General features: G+C 39.5%; 1 protein-coding gene and 1 long non-coding RNA gene across 2 annotated transcripts; one reads left to right on the top strand and one right to left on the bottom strand.

Moving 5' to 3' along the window:
• The first annotated feature begins 9,710 nt into the window (after positions 1-9,710).
• Positions 9,711-11,526, top strand: LOC144248323 (endogenous retrovirus group V member 2 Env polyprotein-like). The gene is given in 1 exon segment (XM_077790403.2): positions 9,711-11,526. A coding segment is annotated over 1 exon segment (1,191 nt). The 3' UTR covers positions 10,902-11,526.
• An 11,732-nt stretch (positions 11,527-23,258) lies between these two features.
• LOC146763773 (uncharacterized) lies at positions 23,259-25,406 on the bottom strand. Its single transcript, XR_014951638.1, has 2 exons — positions 23,812-25,406; positions 23,259-23,657 (listed from the first exon to the last, which is right to left on the bottom strand). It is a non-coding gene; the product is annotated as an uncharacterized LOC146763773 (long non-coding RNA).
• Between the last annotated feature and the right edge of the window lie 439 nt (positions 25,407-25,845).

The following is a 25,845-nucleotide window of genomic DNA, read 5'->3' as shown; positions in this document are numbered from 1 at the left end:
AAAGAATTTATGGATTATATTTTCCATTCCTTGAGCCAGTTGCAAGAAGTATCTTACATCACATAGTTTCTATCTTAATATTATGCTGCAGCCTATTAATATTATGCTATAGCTACACTACTTAAAAGGATTAATGTAGCACTACAAAAAAAAAATATTAATACAACATAACTTTCCAACATCACACATATAGTATTCATCTTAGTATTTGCAGAGAGCCAACCATACCTTAGAACAGATCAGTTGTTTCGCTGCAGTGGGATCTCTCTGCAGAATTATGATGAAATAAGCCTTATAAATGCTTTGGTACAGGTTGCTTAAGAGCTATTTTTCAGCCAGCTACATCAGACAATGAGTGTTTATATTCTATTTATTTAATTGCCCACTTCAGTTCACAACTGAGGAGTAGTTTGTTCTTCTTCCAAGTACTCTCCTTCTGACCTAATGATGTTTCCAAAGCAGCAGCTTTCAATACCAAGCTCTGTGTCAGGCCCAAGAGGATTTGGTTTAGTTTCTACCTTGTGTCTTCAGTGTGGAGTCAAAGACAGCAGAAAAAGCAGGGCAGGTAACACTATACAGAGTGAGGAGGCTCAGTTGACCCTCTGATATAAAATTTAAATAGGCAAACTGTTATAGATGCATATTTTATGATTGGGTTTTTGCAAATATTAAAATGAATACTACATGTGTTATGTTGGAAAGTTATACTGTATTAATCTTCAAATAGTGAGGTAAACATATTTTTTAAGCTATAGCATAATATTAAAATAGAAACTCTGTGATGTAAGATACTTTTTGTAACTAGCTTAAGAAATGGATAACTAAGAAATTTTTGTATACTGACATTAAAAATTCTAAGAGAAGAATTCCGACTTCCTCATTGGGACTGTTTAGACTTCTTTTAGCCTTCTAGGAGCCAAAGGAATTGATTTACAAGATGAAGTGGAGCAGAAATTAAGCAGAGGACATCTTTTGTTTGAAAATAATTTTTGCATTATGTATGAGATATATGAATAAGCTATTGATTTTAAGGGTAAATCCTCTGTTAGTGAGGTATGCTTTTGTGGCTTAGTGCCTAAGTGCATCTGGATTTCTGTAATTCTTTTCTTTTTATTGTTCTTTATTGTTCTAACTCTGATTTTCCGAATTCTTATTGCTCTGATTTTTATAACTATTTTGTTACTATTAAACTTTTAAAATTTTAAAACAGTGATTGCTGGTTTTCACAAAAAACTAATTTTATTTCTGTATCTTTTATTTTAAAGAGGCAAGCAAGCAGCGCTGGGTAGCCTGGGAGCCACCGTTCCACTCATGGCACACATCACTTACAAATTCAGTAAAGTATATATACTGTTTTTAAGCCTAAAAAGCATTTTCCAATGTGCTTGGTTAGTATAAATCAGCAAATATCAATTAGTTGGAATCAGTAATTTCATAATCTTTCCAGGTGGTCTTTGGCTTCCTGTCCTTCTTGTAGTCGTCTGGAGGGAGGCCCCTTCACCAGTGTCTGCTACATGATCTTGTTAAGCTTTTTATTATATATAAGCATTTACTCGCGTTGCAATCCCCTTACCTTTACCACTTCCTTCTATTTTATTCTGAGTATCAGTCATCTTGCTACCTCATCTCTTTACCATACTTCCCTTATTTCGATGCTTTATTTGGCTACAGAAAGTTTCAAACTCCTTCTTTGTATCTATCCCGAGGAGTGCATTCATTTTTGACACAGCAGATACAAGCATTCTCTGATTCCACTGCCGATTGACATGAATCACAAAAAGATTTTTCACACCTCACCATAGCTACGTTTAATACCATGCCATGAAAGCACGTAATTTATGACGGGACAGGTACCAGTGCCACGTTTTGCTCGCAGCCACACACATATCTTGGTCTTTGGGCAACCGTGCCCCCTGACCGCCGGGAAAAGCTCCAATTTCCTTCCGTTCGGGACGGCTCGGCTGCGGGCGGCTCCACGCCGGCCCCGCCCCGCCCCGGCGTCGCCCCTCGGGCCGAGCAGGTGCGGCCGCCTGTCTGTGTCAGTGTCGGGGCCGTGTCGCGACACAGGCGGGTCCCGCGGCGGCAGCCCGGCGGGGCTGCGGGGGACGGGGCTGCCGCCGCCGCGGTGCGCGCCCGGGCCGAGCCCCTCGGGGCCGCCGGCGTGGACGAGGAGGTGGAAATGGCGGTGCCGCTCGCCCTGTAGCGGTTCCGGAGCGGGGATGAGGCGGGTGCCCCTCTGCCCGGCCGTAGTGAGGTACAGCTGGGGTGCTGTGTCCAGCTCTGGGCTCCCCAGCACGGAGACAGGGAGGTACTGGAGGGTGTCCGGCAGAGACCACTGAGATGAGATGAGAGGTCTGGAGCATCTCTTACCAGGAGAGGTTGTGGGAGTGGTCCTGTTTAGCCCAGAGGAGACTGAGAAGGGATCTCACTAATGCATATAAATATCTCCAAGGTGAGTCCCAGGTAGGCGGTGCAGACTTTTTGGTGGCAGGACAAGGAGCAATGGCCATAAATTAAAACAGAAGAAGTTCCACCTGAACTTGAGGGAGAGCTTCTTTCCTTTGAGAGTGGCAGAGCACTGAAACTGCTGCCCAGGGAAAGTGCTGAATTTCCCCCTCTGGAGACATCCCAAACTCTAGATGTATTCCTCTGTCACCTGCTCCAGGTGACCCTGCAGGGGGTTGCATTGGGTGGTCTCCCAATCCTAACAGTTCAGTGGTTCTGTAACATTGAGATGTCAAGATTACTGCCTGTTGCATTGTTACTGTTTTTTCATTATTATTTATCATTCTAGAGATGGAATTTCCTTCTAGTTTCACTAGTACTGAAAGAGCATTTGTTCACCGGCTCTGTCAGTCTCTTGGACTGGTATCTAAAAGGAAAGGATGAGTCAGGGTACAATTTTCAGTTCTTTGGTGCAGACGAATAGAATTTCAAGAGTAATGATAACCTGACTGATGTTTTCAACATACTCAACTGTGTTGCAAGGAATAGTATTAGAGAAAAAAGTGTAAAAGTAGCTACAGAAATGAGCATTTTTGTTCATTGCTGTATGCATGCTTGAAAAAGCTTGTGACATGCATTTTGGGACAGCTTGCTTTTATACTTTGTGGATTTAATGGCTCTATTAAAAAAGCTTCTCACTGTGATTTCTGGCTTTTTTTTTTTCCAAAGATTTTGCATAGCGTCTCATACCCTGACAGGTAAAAGTTAACCTAGAGTAGATTCCTTTTTCCTAAAATAAGTTTTCTCTCCCCCCTGACAGAAAAGGAGCCAATCGATACCTGAGTATGAGGAAGAAGGATGTGTCAGAGGCACATGTAGTCATGACTTGTGACTTGGCTCTCCGTACGAAACACACAGTTTGGAGTCTAATTCAGCGCTTTCCCATCACAAATAAGAAACGTGTGGCACTCCTGTCAAGGACAGAGCAAGGAAGTGCCTGTGCTGTTGAATCTGGTATGTTCAGCATGTGTTCTGATTTAGACTTGTCCATTGGCACCACTTGAAAAAACACCTGCAACCCAAAAGAAAACAACCTCTTTCTGCACTGTCCCCTCTGGTGTCCTGACAGACACTGATACAGGGACCTGACCTGTTCAGAACTACTTAAGGGTTAAATGACTAGAAAAGAATTAAGTGAAGAAAACATTATGTGCTATGTATATGCACCAGTATCCTGTTATTCTAGACATTAGCAAACAGATGTAGAAACTTTGTCCTTGGCTATGTACTTTACTCTGATAAGCTTCCTTTACTCTGATAAGCTTCCTGATTATATGTAAAGAATGCATACTCAGCAGATGGACTGTGGTCAGTTGAATAGGCCATATATCATGAAGGGAGGAAAAGATGGGGCCCAGAGCACAGAAAAACTACCACGCATGCTCGAAATAAAAGTTCAACTAGCGGACAGAGTGATGAAGACTATGGACGACCACCAGAGGACCCCTGACGACCACCGAAGACCACCCAAAAATGCAACTACGCTTGCGCATCCTTATCTCGGAATAATCATGAATATGTAAATAATTTTCAAGACTTGTAATGAATATGCATGTTTTAGTAAGATAAATCACAACTTTCTCAGCTGCACGGTGCACATGTTAGGAGGAGAGATCCCCCATGTGCCCAGCGCTGCAATAAAGAATATCTGCTGCCCGGATTGCTTCCGTCTTTGATTCAATTTGGCGAGCCAGCCAGGAGGACTCTCTGCTCGGCCGCGGGACCCGCTGAGAACAGGACTCCCTAGGGTACCCCCGGGATCTTCCCGGAGGGGCTCCTCGCCTCATTCGGATCACCGCGGGAGCAGACAAGAACTCCGTTCGCCCCGGCGGCACAGGTATTCTTTATTATTATTTGTTTGGGACCGGTCATTTGGTTAAGCTCCCCGCAGGGGGTAGCGTTTGTTATACGATCGTATTTGGTTTTGGATAAGCTCCCCGCAGGGGGTAGCGTTTGTTATACGATCGTATTTGGTTTTGAATAAGCTCCCCGCAGAGTTTGTGTTTGTTATACGATCGTATTTGGTTTTGGTCTACTACTTTGGTATATTAAGACATACACTTCTGAGTTAATGGTTTGGGAACTGTTTAACACGTACTGGGTTTGGTTGCTTATTTTTGGAATTATTCTGATTGTTGTTGGAATTTTGTGTTGCTGTAAAAAGTGTCCTGTTTGGTGTATAGTATAATGAGTGGACGACAGAGCGGGGGAATCGTAAAGAAGAGCCCTTTGGGTTGTATTTTAATGCATTGGAAGGAAATAGGTGGGACTCCTGGAGGGACGGTGAATAAGAAAACATTAATTAAATATTGTAACCAGTGGTGGCCTTTGTATAAGTTGGAAGATGGTGAGAAGTGGCCGTTCAATGGAACTTTGCAGTATAATACTTTGTTGCAGTTAATGTTGTTTTTAAGGCGGGAAGGAAAGTGGGATGAAGTGGGATATGCGGATATGTTTTTCACTTTGCGGAATCACCCTGAATGGCAGAAGGAATGTGAGATAAACGTAGCACCCCAAGATCCTTTGGTGTTAGCTATGGAAAAGGAACAGAGAAAAAATGGGACTAGGTTAAAACGGTGTTGTTCGGCTTGCAGTATAGGGCAAAGGTGTGTAAAACTTAAAGAAACAGAGGAAAGAATGGAAGATTATAGTTCTCCACCCCAACCCCCTTCTCCCCCGGAAACCCCTCCCCCCCCTAGATCCCGACCTTCTACCTCATCAGATGAATCAGATAAAAGTAATCGCATAGAAAAATCTGGTGAGGCTGTCCCTGGAAAAATGAGCTTTTCTCCCATCACAGCTCGAACTCGGAGTAAAATGGGGCCGATAATTCAAGCCCCGTTGAGGCAAGCGATGGGAGCAACAGGACCCACCAGAATTAAGATTCCCTTTTCTATGAATGACTTGGATGTTTGGCGAGAAGTAGTAAAGGGATACCGGGATGATCCGGAAGGGGTGGCAAAACGATTTGAGTTAATAGTTAAAAATCAGGATCCAGATTGGAAAGATATAGATTTGATGTTGGATGCCTTAACTGAAACAGAAAAACAATTAATAATTAAAAGTGCTCGTACACAAGTACAAATTCAAATCACGGCAGGAACCCTTCAGGGTACGGTCGAAACCCACGTCCCTAGAGATGACCCTAATTGGGACCCAAACGATGACCAAGATTACAGGCTACTTAAAAGATACCAAGAATGGATTAAGATTGGTATCGGGACGGCCGTACCGAAGGCAGTAAATTGGTCAAATTTATATGAAATCAAGCAAAATTCGGCAGAAACTCCTACAGAGTTTCTTGACAAATTACGGACTGCTATGAGAAAATATACCACCCTAGATCCCGCTTCTGATACAGGCAGACAACAGCTAGTTTCCTTATTTTTGAGGCAGTCATCAGAAGACATAAGGAGAAAACTCCAAAAGCTGAAAGAACCTGATATTAGGGATTTAGAAAAGCTGCTAGAAGAAGCCTGGAGGATATATAGAAACCGAGAGGAGCAGGGCAAGTATAAGATGGGACAGGTAATTGCGGAAGCCACGGTGGCTGCATTGGAAAAGCAGAAAAGTAGAACTCAAAATAATAAAGAAAGGAGGCAGCGCCCAACCTTACAGTCAAATCAGTGTGCATACTGTAAGGAGATAGGGCACTGGAAGGGGGAATGTCCTAAGTTGGCAAGAAAGCCCCCTTTATTAGCCCAGATGGGCTCAGACCAGTGAAGGGGACCGGGGGAAACCACCCTAGCGGATCCCCTGGTTAAAATTGAGCTAGGGAAAGAGAAGAAAAAAATAGATTTCCTTGTTGATACCGGGGCTTCTTATTCGGTATTGAACCAACAATTAATGCCGAAAGACAAAGATTTTATCACTGTAATTTGAGCTACAGGACAAAAGGAAAAAGCTTATTTCCTTAAACCACTTAATTATCGGCTTGGAAAACAAATTGGAATTCACAGGTTTCTATATTTACCAAATTCCCCAAAGCCCTTGCTAGGGCGAGATTTACTAGAACAACTTGAGGCGAAAATTGTTTTTCAGAAAGGAAAAATTGAATTTCAAATTCAAGAAGAACAATTAGTGGAAGTTTTGAGCCTAGCCTTAATACAAACTCAAAGCCATTCTGAAATACCTAGAGAGGTTCTGGACCCGGTATATCCAGGGCTTTGGGCTAGTGAAGTTCCGGGGAAAGCCAAAAATGCAAGCCCTGTCGTAATCAAGTTGAAACCAGGAGTAAAGCCGGTAAGAATTAAACAATATCCCTTAAGGCTAGAAGACAGAGAAAGAATCAAAAATATTATTAATCGATTTCTGCAATACAATTTGCTAACGGAATGCGAATCAGAATACAACACTCCGATTTTACCCGTTAAAAAGGCAGATGGAAAAAGTTATAGATTAGTACAAGACCTAAGGGCAATTAATAAAATAGTTGAAGACATCCACCCGGTTATAGCCAACCCATATACACTATTAACTAAATTGAGAGATACCTTACATTGGTTTACTGTACTGGATCTCAAAGATGCCTTCTTCTGTTTGCCGCTGGCCTCAGAAAGTCAGAAGCTATTTGCTTTTGAATGGGAAAATCCGGATTCAGGAAGAAAAACACAATTAACTTGGGCAGTATTACCACAAGGATTTAAAAACAGCCCCACGATTTTTGGAAACCAGTTAGCTAAAGATTTGGAAAATTGGACTCCCCCAGATGGTAAAGGAGTCCTCGTGCAATATGTTGATGATCTTTTAGTAGCCACTGAAAACAGAGAAGAGTGTCTCTCATGGACTATAGAACTTCTCAATTTCCTAGGAATGAATGGATACAGAGTATCCCAACAAAAGACTCAAATAGTGCAACAGCGAGTAACTTATTTAGGATTAGAAATTTCCAGAGGACAAAGAGAATTGGGAACTGAGCGAAAAGAGGCAATTTGTCGCACCCCGGAGCCCCAAACGGCCAAGGAATTGCGGACGTTCTTGGGAATGGCAGGTTGGTGCCGCTTATGGATATACAACTATGGTGTAATAGTTAAACCTCTATATGAACTGCTAAAGAAAACCCGACTTAAAATAGAATGGACGGCGGAGGCTCGAGCCGCCTTCAAGAAACTTAAAAAGGAACTGATGAAGGCTCCGGCCCTTGGCTTACCAGATGTCTCTAAACCCTTTTTATTATTCTCACATGAAAGACAGGGGATGGCACTTGGAGTATTAGCCCAAGAACTTGGCCCTTACAAGCGGGCAGTGGCGTACTTCTCCAAGCAGCTGGACGAGGTAAGCAAAGGATGGCCAGGATGCCTACGTGCAGTGGCGGCGGTTGTAATAAACATTCAAGAAGCACGCAAATTCACATTAGGGCAGAAGATAACGGTAATGGTTTCCCATACTGTCTCAGCTGTGTTAGAACAAAAAGGGAACCATTGGCTCTCCCCACAGAGATTTCTGAAATACCAAGCCATCATGGTAGAACAAAATGATATGGAAATAATTGTTACTAACATTGTGAATCCAGCTTCTTTTCTCAGCGGTGCCCAAAGAGAACCACTGTCCCACGACTGCATAGAAACCATCGAAGCCACCTATTCGAGCCGTCCAGATCTCCAGGACACCCCTCTGAAAGACGCTGAAGACTCCTGGTACACAGATGGAAGCAGCTTCGTGAAACTGGGACAGCGGAGAGCGGGATATGCGATAACCACTACTCAAAAGGTAATCGAAGCCAACCCTCTTCCTGCAGGAACCTCGGCCCAGAAAGCAGAAATAGTGGCCCTTATAAGGGCACTAGAACTTGCAAAAGAAAAGAAGATAAATATTTGGACTGATTCAAAATATGCTTTCGGGGTGGTGCATGCGCATGGAGCAATTTGGAAAGAACGAGGACTGTTAAACACCCAGAAGAAACAGATCAAACATGCAGAAGAAATATTGAAATTATTGAAAGTGATTCAACTACCGGAAAAAGTAGCTATAATGCATTGCCGAGGACACCAAAAAGGTAACTCTGACCAAGAAATAGGAAATCGATTGGCTGATAGTGAGGCCAAGCGAGTGGCAGAGGAAGTTAAGGTATGTGCTTTGATACCAGACAGTAAACCAATTGATCTAGAACAGTCACCTAGATACTCAAAGGAAGATTTGAAATTGGCTAATGATCTAGGAGGTGAGCCCGGAACAAAGGGCTGGATACAGTTGAAAGAAGGTCACATATTAGTTCCTTCTAATATTTTGTGGCCCCTAATACAAGCAGAACATAGAAAAACCCATTAGGGAGCAGATGCATTATACAAAGAAGTGACCAAAAGAATAGTAGGGCGAAATTTGTATACCACAGTAAAACAGGTAACGCAGCAATGTGAAATATGTCAACGAAATAATCCAGACACAACTAGCAAAATAAAATTGGGGATGATAGGTAAAGGAAACTGCCCTGGGCAACAATGGCAAATTGATTTTTCTGAGCTCCCCAGAAAAGGGGGGTATAGATATCTTTTAGTCCTGACAGACACTTTCACAGGATGGCCAGAAGCATATCCCTGCAGGACTAACAAAGCGCGAGAAGTGACTAAAGCGCTATTGAATGAAATAATTCCTCGTTTCGGAGTTCCATCGACAATATCCTCCGATCGAGGACCACATTTTAATGCTAAAATTGTTCAACAAGTAGGAAAAGCATTAGGAATAGACTGGCAGTTACATACCCCGTACAGACCTCAAGCAAGTGGCCAAGTTGAAAAGATGAATCATATGCTTAAACAACAGATAGCAAAGATTAGTCAGGAGGCAAATTTAACTTGGCCCCAAGCTTTACCATTGGCATTATTGAGAATAAGAGTTAAACCTCGGACAAAGGAAAATTTAAGCCCTTTTGAGATATTATATGGGCGACCCTATCAACTTCAATTTAAGGGTGAAGAATTAGCACAAATTGGGGAAGGATATTTATTGGAATACATGAAAGCATTGCAGAAACAATTATCAGAAATACATAAAAATGTTTTGGGTACTAGAGTAAGGGGATTAGATCACCCCCTCCATGCCTTTGAACCTGGTGATTATGTATATGTTAAGAATTTTTCAGGACAACCCTTAGAGGAAAAGTGGAAAGGTCCATATCAAGTGCTGTTGACAACATTCACTGCGGTGAAGATTAAAGAACACCCAGCTTGGATTCACTACTCGAAAATAAAGAAGGCCCCTACGAAACCATGGACTGCTACTCCCGTAGGACCTACCAGATTGCGATTTTCCAGATTATCTTGACCTATGGGGGAGCCTGGGCACGGTGGGATTTGAATCTTCATCTTTCGCTGACGGAAAGTATATCTCGAACTCTGAATAGAACTAATTGTTGGATATGTACACATATGCCTGAATACAGTGGAAAACAGATCTTGTTAATAGGCATCCCCATACCTGGTAATAATCCGTGGACGAGATATTGGGAGAATACCACCTGGGTAAATTATACACATAGAGCTCAGCCATTAAAAATTCATAACCCTCCAATTAAAAAATCTTACTATAAATGTGTGCAGAGGTGTAACCCACCTAAAGGATTAGATAAAGTTGGGAGTTGTAATAACGCCCTATATGTAAGAAATCAAACGGGTTGTAATAAAATAAAATATATCGGGTCCCCCACCTCTATTAATAGTACCCTCTGGCCAGTTCCAGAAGGAAAAGGATGGTATTGGCTGTGCAATGATACTGCATGGAAAGTATTACCTGAAAATTGGGTGGGAACATGCACCCTGGGAGCCGTAGTCCCAAACATAACTATACATAATCGTTTATCCGAAGGTTGGCTTCAAACACATATTCGAAGAATTAGACGGGAAGTAGAAAATCCCCTAATAAAAAGGCAGAATGCATTTCATTCCTTTGCTAGATGGTTTCTCCCTTGGCTAGGGGTAAGTAAGTTAAAAAAAGCTATAATAAATATTTCAGCAGTAGTAGAAGACATTGAAAATAAAACAATAGATGCAATTCAAGCACAGCAGATTGAAATAAATAGCCTTGCACAAGTAGTACAGCAAAATAAAATGGCTTTAGATTTATTATTGGCTTCACGAGGGGGGGTTTGTACCATTGTAAATACAAGTTGTTGTGTATACGTAGATCAGAATAATCGAATTGCTACAGATTTAAGTGAAATCTAGAAACAGACTAAGATACTCCATGAAGTAACCAAGGATGACACCTCGTGGGGATTCGAAGAATTGTGGAAAGTCTTAACATCCTGGTTACCTAATTTGAATTGGTTAAAACAACTTTTTATTTCCGTAATACTTGTAATATTGTTAATTATCATAGTCTGGATTTTAATTAAGTGTGTCTTACTTTGTAACAAAGAAGCAACTAATGTTGGAAGATATAGATATGGAGGCGTAATATGATTGCAAAAGAATTTGCAATGGTTATAGAAAAGGGGGGACTTGATACAGGGACCTGACCTGTTCAGAACTACTTAAGGGTTAAATGACTAGAAAAGAATTAAGTGAAGAAAACATTATGTGCTATGTATATGCACCAGTATCCTGTTATTCTAGACATTAGCAAACAGATGTAGAAACTTTGTCCTTGGCTATGTACTTTACTCTGATAAGCTTCCTTTACTCTGATAAGCTTCCTGATTATATGTAAAGAATGCATACTCAGCAGATGGACTGTGGTCAGTTGAATAGGCCATATATCATGAAGGGAGGAAAAGATGGGGCCCAGAGCACAGAAAAACTACCACGCATGCTCGAAATAAAAGTTCAACTAGCGGACAGAGTGATGAAGACTATGGACGACCACCAGAGGACCCCTGACGACCACCGAAGACCACCCAAAAATGCAACTACGCTTGCGCATCCTTATCTCGGAATAATCATGAATATGTAAATAATTTTCAAGACTTGTAATGAATATACATGTTTTAGTAAGATAAATCACAACTTTCTCAGCTGCACGGTGCACATGTTAGGAGGAGAGATCCCCCATGTGCCCAGCGCTGCAATAAAGAATATCTGCTGCCCGGATTGCTTCCGTCTTTGATTCAACACCTTCAAACAAATGCATTAATTTTCCTTACTTTTAAGGTCTTTTATAACTGGTGCTGTGAGGAACTTGGGAAGTCATATAATGCACATTGAGATGTCCACCTTGTGTTGTGTTAATTTAGAATCATTGAGCCAGTTCCAGCCAAATCTTTTTGGAAGCAAATTTTGAAATGTGACTTCATACAAGTACTATGAGGTCGGATTGAAGAGTCAGTGTTACTGTGATGCCATAAGAACACCCATATGAGAAAATGAGGTTGTCTGTTCTGCTTACAAAATAATGCCCTTAATAAATCAAGAAGTTTAGGTTTTTTCCCTTCATCTCTACAAAATAGATTTGTTCCTTAAGAGACTACTGTCCATACATCTTGATTTCTCAAATATGGAAGAGTTCACTGAAAGACAAACTTCTGTCAAAATGTTGGGTTTTTTTAAAAAGCAAGGCTTTGATCTAGATTATTGCTTTAGCAGATGCAGGTGGAAGAGTTGCACTGTGTTTCTGTGTGCAGAGATGGGTGTAGTGAACAGAAAACATTTGTTCCAGTATGCCTTGTTTAATTGCATGTTTCTGATACATGGTGTCTGTTCTTGAAGTGCTTCCTTTGCTGTTACTTTGAATTGTTTCACTTGTTTAATGGCATTGTTTAATGAACAGAGGGAAGCTGTAATAGAAGTACTGAAATGCAATGTCTTAGGAATGGAAGGGATAAGTTAATGAACAGTGCAATATTTGCCTTTCTTTGCATCTCAAGAATGTATTTTTAGTTCTTCTGATCTCTTAGTCTGTGTTTCTCTTGGTACAAGAGAGCTTGAAATTTAGTGTATGAATCTGTTAATGACATTAAATATGCATAACTGCATTTACAGAAAGCTTTTCATTCTGCTGGTAAATAATTCTCAAGGAATTAGAGTAGCACTTGCAATGATGGATGAGAAGTAGCTCCCTCAGAAGATGCGCCTGTTTTTTGGCTACTTATGCACTGCTTTCTAACACATCGCACTGCTATGTGGGGGCCAGGGCTCTTGATACAGCGTGCTTGCATTGGTATGATTTCAGGCAAATGTGTGGAAAACTTAAAGGTTTAACTCTGTCAGTGTGTATTTCTAGGGAGAACTGCAGGTGTGAAATGTGGGCGCAGATACAAAGGCCACCAAAATACACCAGGATGGTATTCTCTGGTTAAGTTTGTTTCTCCTTTTGCTCTTTGTAGGCTTTTTGACTTGGAGCAATGCTCTGGAAGAGTCTGGTTTTCTTCAAAATACCTATAAAAGTAATAACTGTTTTGAAAAATATCTATTCCAAGCACTACAGGATATGTTGCTATAAATATGACATCTAAATGTGTGATGGGTTTGTCACTTTACCCACAGGAATGCATTAAAAATCAGCAATGTTAATTTCGAAGTACAATTTTTGAGCAGTGTTTTTGTGACCTTCCTCTGTATCTGCATAAATGAACTTTTAACTTGTCTTCACAGAAAACAAAGAAGTAAACAAGAGAAGTGGTCAACATAATGATGGTATTCCCCAGGTCCCAGTGAAAAGAGGGGAATCAGAGTTTGATTTCTTCAGACAGTCACTATCAGTTCTTGAAAAACAGGAAGAAATTGTCCAAATCATAAAGGACAATAAAATTGTTTGGATTATAGGAGAGACAGGGTCAGGAAAAACAATGCAGGTATGTTTCTTCAATGAAATAAAAACCGTAACAGTATTTATTCTAAACTAATGCCAACCGTATAACATTTATGCTGTGGGATATTTTTATGCTATTTTAAGGCTTTTCTTTTCCTGTGGGATTGCAAATCTTGTTCCTATTCACTTTCTTGCTTTTGAAACACAAAGCCAGTAGGTAGGTACTAAAAGCATACATTTTCTGGTAGATACCATTTTTTTCATTAAAATAATACAAAATCTTGAAGGGAAAGTAGCTGTGATGTTTGTATAACCCTTTTTCTTCTAAGGTCGTTCTGTTCTTAGTACCCAGAGTAATATATTTTTTGTGTTAAAATGAGATTATCTACAGGGATTTTTTTTTTTTGAGATTTCTCTGAAGCACAAGAGAGATACTGCAGGTTTTTTCTTTTAGAAAAATCTAAATAGCTTATACTTAGAAATTTATTTTCTGCTGATTCAGATATGCTTGCCGTGATAATATTAATGAAAAGATTTTTGCAATGTGCAATGTTGAGATGCAGTTAAATGATTTCCCTGTGCTGACAAAGCTGTGACTTTCTCAAAAAGCAAATTTGAACCACTTCTTTACAGATCCCTCAATTTATCCTTGATGAATGCTACAAGAATGGAACTCCCTGTCATGTGTTCTGTACTCAGCTGAGATGTTTAGCAGCTGTTGCTGTGGCTGAAAGAGTGGCAGCAGAAAGAAGAGAGAAGATTGACCAGACAATTGGTCACCAGATCTGGTTAGAATGCAGGTACTAATGGTATTTCTAAGTGTCAGTTAATCTTGTGTTGGTCTTGTGAATCTTGTGCACATTGAAACTGCAGTATGTTTGGGTTGCAGCATCACAGGTAGGATATGTTACTGCAGGTAAGGAATATGTAAGAGTGAAAAGGACGGCTTTCTTCCTGTTGTTTTGTAGTTTCATGTAGTAGGTTGTCTTACAGAACTGAATCTAAGGTATTTTCTGTTGATTTAATCTGCGGAGTGTATGCATGGAAATCCTTGTCTGATTTTCAGATCAAGTCTATACTTTCTACTGCCACCCCCCCACCCCCCACCCCGCTTTTAACATGTATGGATCCAAAAGGTCTGCAAGCTTTGAAGGTAGGTGTGAAGACCAGCATCAGCATAGTGTAACAAATGTTATGTAAGTGTGAGTTAATAGGAGCCATAAAAGGGAAAACAAAAAAATTGGAATGTGACTGATGAAACTGATCGTTATTTATCAGTCTAGTGTGGACTAAATTTACTCTTCTTCAGCTTCTGTGTTTAAAACATGAAGTGATGTAAAAGTAGAGATTTCGGTATCACTTGCTGAATGTGTCTGTAAAGCAGATCGTGATTGGATTGTGTGGGGTTGTTACATGCAGGACTGTATCACCTGTCTTCAGCATTCCATTTCTGGAAAAAGATCTGGGCTGAGATTGTGGGGAAGGTGATTACTTAAGGGAGCCCCTTTGAATGTGGTAGTTTGGAATAATGGAGGCTTGGGGGCTTAAACACCAAAATGGTGGGCTTTACCTCATTCTTACAGTCCTTGTTTGCACTTTGTGTACCCTTAAATATGTCATTTATTTTGGACTGGTAGTAGCATTCTAGATTAAATAAAAGAGGTTGAATAGGTAAAACTTGGTAAAACCTGCTGTAACTATCTTTTTTAGTAGAAAACAATGGATAATAAAGATGACTCTAAAACTTTCTTGGGGAATACTTTGCATTCTAGAAGAGAAACAGAAGAACACTCTTGCTGAGTGGTGTTCAGCTCAAGATAACACTAACAAAGGGACATCTCAGAGACAAAAATCAATCGGTTCCAAGGACAAATGAGTACAAATGTTTGGATGATGGTGGTGACAGAGTATTTAATCAATGGTAAGTTTTTTCTTTTGTCGGAAGAGATGTTTGTATTTGTGTTGTATTACTAGCCATTTAAAATCTGTTTTCTAAAGTTAGTTCTGTCGAGTCTTTCAGGACATTAACGTATTTTAAAGATTACTTGGTTTGGATGAACTGCTTTAGCTGAACTGTGCTCTTCAGTTACCGTGGTTGCACACAGCTTTTCCTCAGATCAAATGGCTCGACTGCCATTGTGTTCATACTTGTATATGACAAAATCAGTGCATTAACTGATACCTAAGTACTAGGTTTCCAGTTGCTGCTGGGAAAAATAACCATTCCAGTTCTCTGTAGGTAATATATGAGAATAAAGAAAACTCTTGGAAGAGATTAATCTTTCAATATTGTTTTTTATCTTCAGACTGAAAAATATATTAATTGATTTGAACCATGAATAGTACAAGAAATGGATTCCTTTCTTTCTGACATCTGGTTGCATAAAGATATTGATTTGTTTGCTCAGCTGTTAAATCTTATTTTAACTGAAAATGTCAGTGGTAAGTTTCATGTTTGCATAAGAAAAAAGCAACCTCAAATTTACTTAGATTTTTATAGCTACTTTTATCTCCAGTTTCAGATGTTTCCTTTGCATTCTGTTGCCTACTGAAAAAAATGGATAGGGCTAGCAGAATTAATGAGTTGTTTAGTTAGTTGTTGTTTTGAAGTCTTGACAGAAGTGTATTTCTAAAACAGTGTGGAATTCATATGAACTAACTTCAGAGATAAAGTGAGGAAACAATTTCTCTTTGGGCTGGAATTTGAAAGCAGTATCTGTAGTATATTTAGATGAAAAAATAACATTTCTATTGGGTTTGCTGGATTTTTTTTTTTTCTCAGTTGATTATAGGCACAGTGAAACTGGTGTGACTGCTCTGATGATTTCTTCAGGGAGAGGTTTTTTGAGTCAAGTAGAACAGTTCATCAGCATGGGAGCAAGTATCCACTGCAAATCATCTAATGGCTGGTAAAAACAGAGAAACCAAAAGATAGATTTATTTGTCAATATAGAAGAGAGAAAGAAAATTCTTTTAACATCTAAATTAATTTGCTAACTTACCACACCGCTGTAAGAACTACAGATTTTGACATCCTCAACAGTTTCTAACTCCTGATAATCACATTGTTTTCTGTAAATTGTAAATAGAATTCTTAACTACATGGTCTTGATTGAAAATAAACTTGGTTGCAGTAAGTCTTACTTAAGATACTGGTTAGAGCAACTGTGATCTACTGTATTGGACCAAAATGTCTGGCAATTCTTATTTTCATGGAGTTACCTTTATCAGAAGATTTTTCTGTTACGTTTCTAAATATATTGTAGCATGTAAAAATATTTGTGAATCTGTAAAAACTCAAGTTTTGTGGTCATGGAGTATGTCTTCATATAAACAGGGAAGTACAGTAAATAATTGTAGTATGGAATGGTAAGAATTAGGATTCCAGGGGTCTGATATTTGAAAAACTTGGGAAGAAATGCAGTTTAAAGGTAAAACAGTGAACTGCATTGTGAGGAGGACAGCTTCTGAAAGACATGAAATAGCCAAATGTTATGCCTGGGGTGTGACTTTTTGAGATGACTTCAAGGATACTACAAACAGGCAGGTCTGATCTCTGCACCTTCTTGTGGGCTTTTTAAAGGAGTGGCACCTTCTTCCTCTTCACTTCCTTGTGCATGTTTGCTCCTGTGTAAAACTGACACATTCTTTTGTGGTAAAGAACTGTAGTCACCTAAAAGTCAGATAGCTGTTAACACCCATTCAGGTATTTTCAAATGGGAAGTTGCAAATCCAGCAATAACAGTACTGATAGCAATACAGAAATGGGTACAAAAGTCTGGTGTCAATTGCCTCTCTTGATGTGCTCTTCATATTCATCTTTTGAAGTGAAAAGTCTAATAAAAATACTTGGGCAACTCTTTCAGGATGGCTGTGGACTGGGCTAGGCACTTTGGACAGACAGAGTTTGTTGATCTGTTAGAATCCTACAGGTAAGCTGTAACTGTTTTGCAAAAGGAGTTGTATATGATAGTGATGGGGAATTTGAGGTTTGTGTTCTTTTAATCAGAACAGGTTTTAGCTTTTCCTGCTATAAAATCTGGACTTAATAGCGATACCTTTTTTTTAAGACTAGGAATATTTCAGAAACAAACAACAAAAAAGTTTGTACTCAGTATCATATTGTTTATGTTTGCACAACTTGCTAATTCTATGCTATTCACCATTTTCTTTTCACATGCTTACTTTGGAAACAAATCTGTCATATGTTTTTATCTATTTATTTTTTTATATGCAATAGGCATATTAAAGAAAATTTACAGCAGTAATGTGTACACTAGACCATTCAAGAATGATTTTCCGATTAACTTACAGTTATCATAGTTGAGGTAGTGTTTTATGAAGATTATCTCTACTGTAATTTCTCTTAGTGTAGTTTCTGCTAGTGGGAAATTTTTGGAGAATACATATCTCTTAAATATTTTTACTTGAACAGATAAATGAAAAGTGTCTTTATACTTTCATTTGCTTATGGTTGTGTTTCAATGAGGTTGAAGAAAACTAAAGTTAACACAAATAAAGTGGCATCCTTCGTTGGGTTAACATTGAAATCAGTAAACAGTAATAGTATGGTGATTCCCTTCTGCTACACTTAAACATCAGAATTCAAGACCAATGTTCATGTTGGTCTTGATCTAAGTTTGAGTTGATGGCTCAATGCATACCCAAAGAGGCAGCCTTGACTCTGGTGTATTTTTCTGTTACAGCGCTTCATTCAGATTTGGAAACCTGGATGAAAGTTCCCAGGTCCAAAAAAGTGCTAGTGATCTTAGTGAAGAGGAGAGAGAGCTACTGACTGCTTATCATAACAGTTTTGATGATGAAAAAGTGGATCTGGATCTGATAATGCAATTACTTCACAGCATCTGTCATAGTTCTGAGGCAGGTAGGTAAATACCTAACCAGTTGTTGTGGATTCGGCTTCTGATGAATCATGCTCTTTTTTCAGCAATCCACAAACATTAAAACCTTCTGAGTGCTAGTCAACATGTATTTGAATTTTCTGTTTAACTTTGTAAACCCACTTCCTTTTTTAGGAGCAATTTTAATATTTCTTCCTGGATATGATGAGCTAGTGAGCCTGAGGGACCACATTCTTTTGGATGACGAGATTTGCTGATAATGCTCACAGGTAAAACCTTTAGTTACTGTGGCTTTTCATTGCTTCTTTTAAGGATCCTTAATATGTTCCTTTCGTCTTGCATTAGATACCAAGTTTTCATGCTTCATTCAAGTATGCAGACTTTGGATCAGAAGCAAGTGATCAGACTTTGGATCAGAAGCAAGCAAACTCCACCTTTTGGTATCTGCAAAATTGCAAGTATTAGAGGACTTTTTTGTCCAATGCTACAATGACCTATTTTGCCATTGCTTTTACAGTTACTATAGTTTTGGTGTTTTGGGGTGTTTTTCTTTTCAGATTCTTTCTACTAATATTGCAGAAACCAGCATAACAATGATACGGTGTTTGTCATTGACTCAGGCAAGGGGAAAGAGGCATGACTGCCTTAAATTTTCCTAGTGTGATTCTAAAACCACACAGTGCATAAATTTTGAATAACTTTTTTTTTTTTTTTTCTTTACTTTACAATAAAGTGAAAAAATCTTTTACTAGCTGAGAGCTAGTGCCTGTCAGGCAACAGTCCTTGCTTCCTTGCTGAAAAGTTTCAACATCCATTTGTTTTAAGACAAATACTGTAAATAGCTAGCTGTCTAGAAAACCTTGTAAAAGCTAATCTAGGTTGATGTATTAAGGTATCTTTCTCTTTTGTAATTTAGCATTTGTGCTGGATTTTTAAAAAAAGTCCTCAGTTTAGACCATCACCTTCCTGAGACTAAAAGAGCACTGGGAGTTCCTTTTGTCCTACTATTGTATCAAGTCCAAAACTAATGCATTAAGTTTTTAAGCAGTTTTTTTGGTGTGTTCAGTGCCCCTGCCTAATTACTTGTTCAAGAAAAGTGAAAATACATCATAAGGCAATTTAAGACCTAGTGTATGGCTTTGAAAATGAATTTGGATTTCATAGGCGACATGCACACCAAATTTTTAGAGTTCTCATAAAACAAACTTTTTTTTGCTAATTTTATATCAGTCTAAGAAAATAAGTAGGTAATTTCCAAGTGAGATACAAAGGAAAACTTTATTTGGTATAATAAGGTATTTTTACTTGCTTTGTGATATCTCAGAACACAGATCTGATGTACCTTTGACTGACTTGCAATTACCTATTGACTAGAAAAAGTTGAATTTTAAAAACTGTGGAGCATTAAGATATTACAAAGGAGACAACCTCATAAATTCACTTGAAACTGAGAAGATCCCTTTGTGCCAGAAGCTGCTGCATATATTACTGTTTCATGCTTTTTAGAAAACTTCTGTTGGGATATAAATAACTAGTAACTTTTATTTAATGTAGCCTATTGAGTTTTCCATTTGTATTCCTTTCTTTTTTTTTTTCTAGAAGTCTTTTAATGAACTGAGTCATGTTACAATGCTAAAAATGGGGTGGATTTCAAAAGCCAGTGCTGTTCAGAGAAAAGGCAGGTAATAAATGCCTCACAATGGTTTTCATTTGGATAGTGGCCAACACTCATTCTCTGCAGACGAGTAGGGGTCAGCATGTATTTCCTTGGAATAATTTCCCAAGTTGTACAAAACTGACGCTCAGACATTTCCCAAAAGTCTGAGTTGTTTTCCCGCATTAATTTGTTCTTCCTCTTTCTCCCATGTAGCACCAGCAATCACAGTGTCCAGTGGGGTGTTTTCACATCTTGTCTGTGGGCAGAGGGCTGCCTGTTTCTCCAAGCTATCCATGACTTAACAGGCCATGATTATATTCTTCCCATCACTGTGGGTGAGGGCTCAGAAGTTTATGTAGCAACAAATGCCTGTTTAATCAATCATATTGCCATTAAGCTGCACATATGCACATAGTTGTATATGACTGAGAGAATTTGCTGTCTCTCATTCACTCACAAGTTACTTCATCTTTATTCTGCCTTTTACTCTAAGCATCACTTCTGTTTGGGGGATGTGAGGGGAAGCAATAAAGTTTGCATCTGATTCCTTACAACAAAGGATGATTGTGATTTGGACTGGTCTTAGGTTAGCAAAAAACCCACAGCACTTTACATTAGATAAGCCTTGTTTTTCTTTCTCCGGATTTCTCAGTGTTGGGTTAAAATTACAGTAAAAAATTGCCACACTCTCAAAAATAATTCATGATTGGAAAGCTCTCACTTTGCATGTGACTTACAACACTTTCTTCATAGTACTGCCTCTTCCATTCTGAGTTTCTATGTCTGTTTTTTGGCTTTTGGTTTTGTTTTTAGAAAAAAATACTAATTTTCACAACTTCCCATAATTTATTTTTAAGGCCTGAGTGCTGTCAGCCTGGAGTCTGCTTTTTGTCTCTTCAACAGGCTCCAATTTCAGAATATGTTGGAATTTCAATCTCCAGAATATCTAAGAATGCCACTTCAGGTGCATGTTCAGTTAGAAACTATAACTTTAAAAAATACAATGTCCTAAAACCATAAGATGAACTGCAACAAATCATGTGTTTGGGGGTTATTTCCAATCTTGGCAATGTTTTTTGTTCTGCCTTCTATCTTGAAGGAGATTTGTTTGTACACAAAACTTCTGACTCCAATCAATTGTCCAGTTGTAGACTTTCTACTGAAAGCTCCTGATCGTCTGCCTGCTATAACTCTGAGAAATGCTGTGCATGTGCTTAAGGTCAGAAAAGGAATAGGTTTAGATGGTAATTGTGTTTGATCCCAAATTTGTGGTGTAGCAGTCTGTTGTACTGACTTCAGTTTGTACTGAAGCTGGTTTTAATTAGTTAAGGATGTTCTGAATTTTTGTTTATTGTCTGTTTTCATTTTGTGTGTGGGGATGTGTTTTTCCATGTCAAGGGAAGAGAGTGCTTCAAAGTCTTGTCTCTGTTAATAGTGTGACTTACTTCTTTAGTGTTTGGAAACAAGTCTAGTTAATGTCCAGTATTCACATCCTTTCTGTTTTCACTGTAAATTGATTTTGTCCACTGTACCTGTCCTCCTCTCCTTTGTTTGTTTATTTGTTTGTTAATAAACAGACCATAGATGCCATGGACCCTTGGGAAGATCTCACTGAGCTTGGTTATCAGCTGACTGAATTACCTGTAGAGCCACACCTCGGTAAAATGGTGTTGTATGCTGTAGTTCTGAAGTGCCTGGATCCTGTTCTGACCATTGCCTGTGCTCTTGCCTGCCAAGACCCTTTTGTGCTGCCCACGCTGGCCTCCCAAAAGCGTGCAGCCATGCTGTGCAGGAAGCATTTTGCTGCCGGGATGTTCAGTGACCACATGGCCCTGCTCAGGGCTTTCCAGGTAGTACTTAATTTCAGAGAGTACTAATCACAGCACATGACCCAAACAAAATGCAGATGTACCAATCTACTTGCATGTAGAGTGGTGGACTGTGATTAAGTCTTCAGAGAAGACTTTCCTTTTGCTTAGTGGCTTTCCTGTGTATTGGACTCATAAATTTGTGAGGGAACCCTTTTTGTAGTATGTTTTGTTGATATTTTCAAACCATATAAAATTTTGAATGTTCCAACAATGTGCCTCTTTGCATCCTACTACACTGAACTTTGAATCATGATCTTAATATAATGATCTTTATTTATTGTTTTAACTTGACATAATCATCACTGTAGTGAACATATAAAGTGAATCTAATTGTTGAACAGGAAAAATAATCTGGTTTGATACATTAACTAGTTTTTAGAGTGGGTTTTGCACTCATTTTATTGACATCAATGTAATCTCTTTTTAAAAATGCAGTTTTTAGTTTAATACCTTCAAATTAATAGGCAAATGTAAAAACATTTTCAGGTATGGCAGAAAGCATGCAGTGACAGCTGGGAGAGAGCCTTCTGTGAAAAGAACTTCCTATCCCAAGCCACAATGGAAATCATTGCAGGAATGAGAGCACAGTTGCTTGGCCAGCATAGAGCCTCAGGTAGAGAAGTTGGAAACAATTTTAATATTGTTTTAAAGTCAAGCACATAGAAATTGTAACAAAAATCATGTCCACTGGTGTAATTTTCCTTACTTAATTTGAAATACACCTTCATGAACACATTCATACAGGGTATGGTAGAGATGAGGAATTGTGGCTGATCTAGCTGAAAGCACCCTCATCTCCACATGCCACTGCATTTCATGTTTTAATAAATTATTCCCACAGGAAATGTCTTTCTATTGTAGAAAATGGTGGTATTCTGTGTTAGTATGAAGCCCCTTATCAGGAAGGATTTCAGTGTAATGGTTTCTTCTTGGTGCTGTTAAGGTTGGCAGTGGTGAAAAACACAAGAAATCATTTATTTCACATTTAGTTTCTAACTCCTTTTGAGAACCAAACACAAGATAACATGGCACTGTTTTGTCTCTTTCATTTGTCAGGTTTTGTGAGAGCCAGAGGAAGAGCTGATATTAGAGATGTTAATACTAACTCTGAGAACTGGGCTGTAATTAAAGCTGCCTTAATGGTCAGGATGTATCCCAATCTTGTGCATGTAGACAGAGAAAGTCTGGTGTTGACTGAACCAAAGGAGAAGAAAGTGTGATTTCATCCTAACTCTGTTCTTGGTCAGTCTCAGTATAAAAAGGTAAAGATACTTTGAATTCATAGTTTAAAAAAAAAGGGCACAAAAATCTCTCACATGTTTTAGAAATGTCTTTTCCTAGTTATCAGTACTTTAAAAGCAGTATGGGCATTTAACACTACAGCTTTAGAAAATACTGTTTTACCCAGCTGATAGAATTAGAGTTGTTTCATTTTTCCATTGTTTCAGTTAGTTCTTTCTCTGGATGGAACAAGGCAAAATGGCAAAAAACCCACCCCAGTTATAAAATTGTTTTAAAGATATAATGATCCCTACTCTGAAAAGCATGTTTTTCTCTGAAACTTTTTTTAGCATTGTCATGGTTTGACACTGGCACAATGCCAGTGCCCCCATGAAAATGCGATCCCTACCTTGAATGCTGTGAAGTGGAACCTAGAATAGAGCAAAGCAGGCCCAAGCTTAATAACAGGAAAAAAAACTTTATTAAACTACTACTACAAAAGAAAAGAGAAAACTAAAGAAGGGAAAAAAAAAAACACACAAAGATCCAAATGAAAACCTTGCAAAACATTCCTCCCCCCACCACCCAACTCTAACAAACCACAGTGAGACACAATCTGGACCCCAATCAGGTTTCCACCCTCCAAACAACCGATACTCAGTCCATCGAGGGAACAGAGTCTCTCCTGTGCCACAGAGCCCCCAAGAAACACAGCTCCACATCCTGTGTTTCCATGTCACACATGGCACCGCCTGGAGAAAAAGTTTGCCATGGTGGCCCTTCTCCTTTCCATGTACAGTGCTCTCACCACAATGCATGGATGGTCAGACTGCTCTTAGGATTTTTCCTTTCAAGGATGCCCTGCCAAGAGGGGAGAAAACAACAGTTCAGTTTTTCATTGTTTGGGACCACAGTCCCCCCCATTTTCCCCTGGGGCCGAGGGCTCCAGAACAGAGATCTTCTTCTCTTCTCTTTCCTTTCCAGGGCAAGGGGGCGCCACCACAAACCCCCTAACCTTTTCTCTGTTCACTCCAATTTTGTCTTTTCCCAGCTGAAGCAGGTCTCTTGACTCACTGGCATCCTCCCAAAACACAGTCCCTTTTGAAGGAGAAGATTGGTTCAGGTTGTGGCTAACACGGAAAAGTCCAGCCAAAAGCCGCTCCTTGTCCCACTCCCATCCAGAATTCCTCCTTCCAACATCCCAGGGTCCAAGGTGTCCCTCTTCCTCTCTTTCAAACCGAGGAGGGGAAAGGAAAATTCACAAAGCTTTCATTTCTCAAGGAAGGGTTAAAAGTCCGAACTCCCAGGATGGCTCGATGCCCGGACATCCAGCAACTCCCACACGACTGGACACCTTGGAGCTCCCCCCGCTCCTCCTTCCTTGCGGCTTTCTCTCTCCCTCTCGGGAGAGACACTCTGGGGGGGGAAATGGAGACATCCCAGATTTCTTCCACCCTTCCATCTGCAGGGGCCAGCCCGGTTCCAGTCCCTCCACCCTTCGGAGTTATCTCCATCAGGCCATGGGGCTTCCCCTCCCCCACCCAGCTTGTGGCTGGGCAGGGGAGGTCTGCACTGCACGCTGACCGGAACCAAAGAGAGCGAGTTCCCCTGGGAATTCTGCTTTCAACCCCTCTGTGTTCTCAGAGGCGTGTCTACTTTCAATTGGTCAATATCTAAATTGACCTCTTCGTTCTGGAAAAAATTCTCTTTCCGTGTCAAACCACGACAAGCATTTATTTTTAAAGCAAAGTATTTTGTTTTATTTGTGAATCTGGTTGAATTCTCTCATGCTTTCTTATTTGCATGTATATTTTTATATGTATATAATTATACATGTATTTATTTCTCAAAATACAGAATCATAGCATTGTTTGGGTTGGAAGGGACCTTACAGCTTATCACATTCCAACCCCCTCCCATGGGCAGGGACACCTTCCACTAGTCCAGGTTGCTCAGAGCCCCACCCAGCCTGGCCTTGAACACTGCCAGGTTGAGGCATCCACAGTGTCTCTGGATAAAATGAGAAATACGTTCAAATGTACATTAATTACAGGTAGAGGGTACAATAGTCTGGTCTTATCTGCTCTTGTAGAGATTGCCCCAGCAAATGGACAAGCTGCAGCCATCCAGGCCCTCCTTACAGACTGGCTTATATATGATGAAATGACGAGACCTCACAAGACAGCAAATATCAGGTGCTGCTCTGTTGTGACACCTGTCACCTGTCACACTCTTCTGTGGACCAGGCAGACTGCCAAGTAATGCCTTGCAGGCATCTTCATCCTTTTGAGGTACACTGGAGTCTGGATTTGGAATGTTTCCATTGGTATACATCAGTGTGTGACATGGAAAGCTTATTTTTCCGTAATATTTAATACATATATTGGCTGATTCTAAAAGCAGCGCTGTTATAATTGCTGTGGCTGTTCAGGAAGAGTTTGTCGGTTCTGTAACAAATCTCTCTGTTTTGGGATTCCTTACATATTCAAGTCCATAAATTACACAGTTGTAGGGTCTCAGAAACTGAGTATAGTTTGTAAGAAAAGAATGCAGCCACAATGTCTAATGAGAACAGTAGTATGCATGTTCTTTTTCTACAGACTATTTTATTTGATACATTCAACCAGATTATTCAAACAGAATAATTTAGAAACAATCAATATGGCAAACAAGTCATGTTGCTTCTAGCTAACACATACGTTTTCAAGATAGGTTATATTGATAATTTTTAATGTCAGTTAACTGTACTATTAACTGTAAGTAATAGAGAATCTATAGAAATTTCTTTTTTTTTTTTTTTCTCATTTGAGTCCTGTTGGAATGGAAGCAAAAATAACTGCTGCTAGTTGTCATAGTTTCAATCAAACTAAAAGTCCAACTTATTTCTGAAGCTTTCTGGTCTTGCTTTGAAACTGTGGACCTTAGTGTTCATGCTGATTGAATTGCACTTTCGAAAAATAAGGAATCCTAATTAATAGCTATATGTATATATATTTTTTCTTACTAGGTCTGCTGTTTTACTAGGAAATACAGCCGCATGTGGTTTTGC

The sequence above is a fragment of the Lonchura striata genome, chromosome Z, assembly GCF_050655825.1.
Source record: "Lonchura striata isolate lonStrDom1 chromosome Z, ASM5065582v1, whole genome shotgun sequence".
NCBI lineage: Eukaryota > Metazoa > Chordata > Aves > Passeriformes > Estrildidae > Lonchura > Lonchura striata.
Note: the sequence above shows the minus strand (reverse complement) of the source record. Positions and strands in the feature narration are given on the sequence as shown.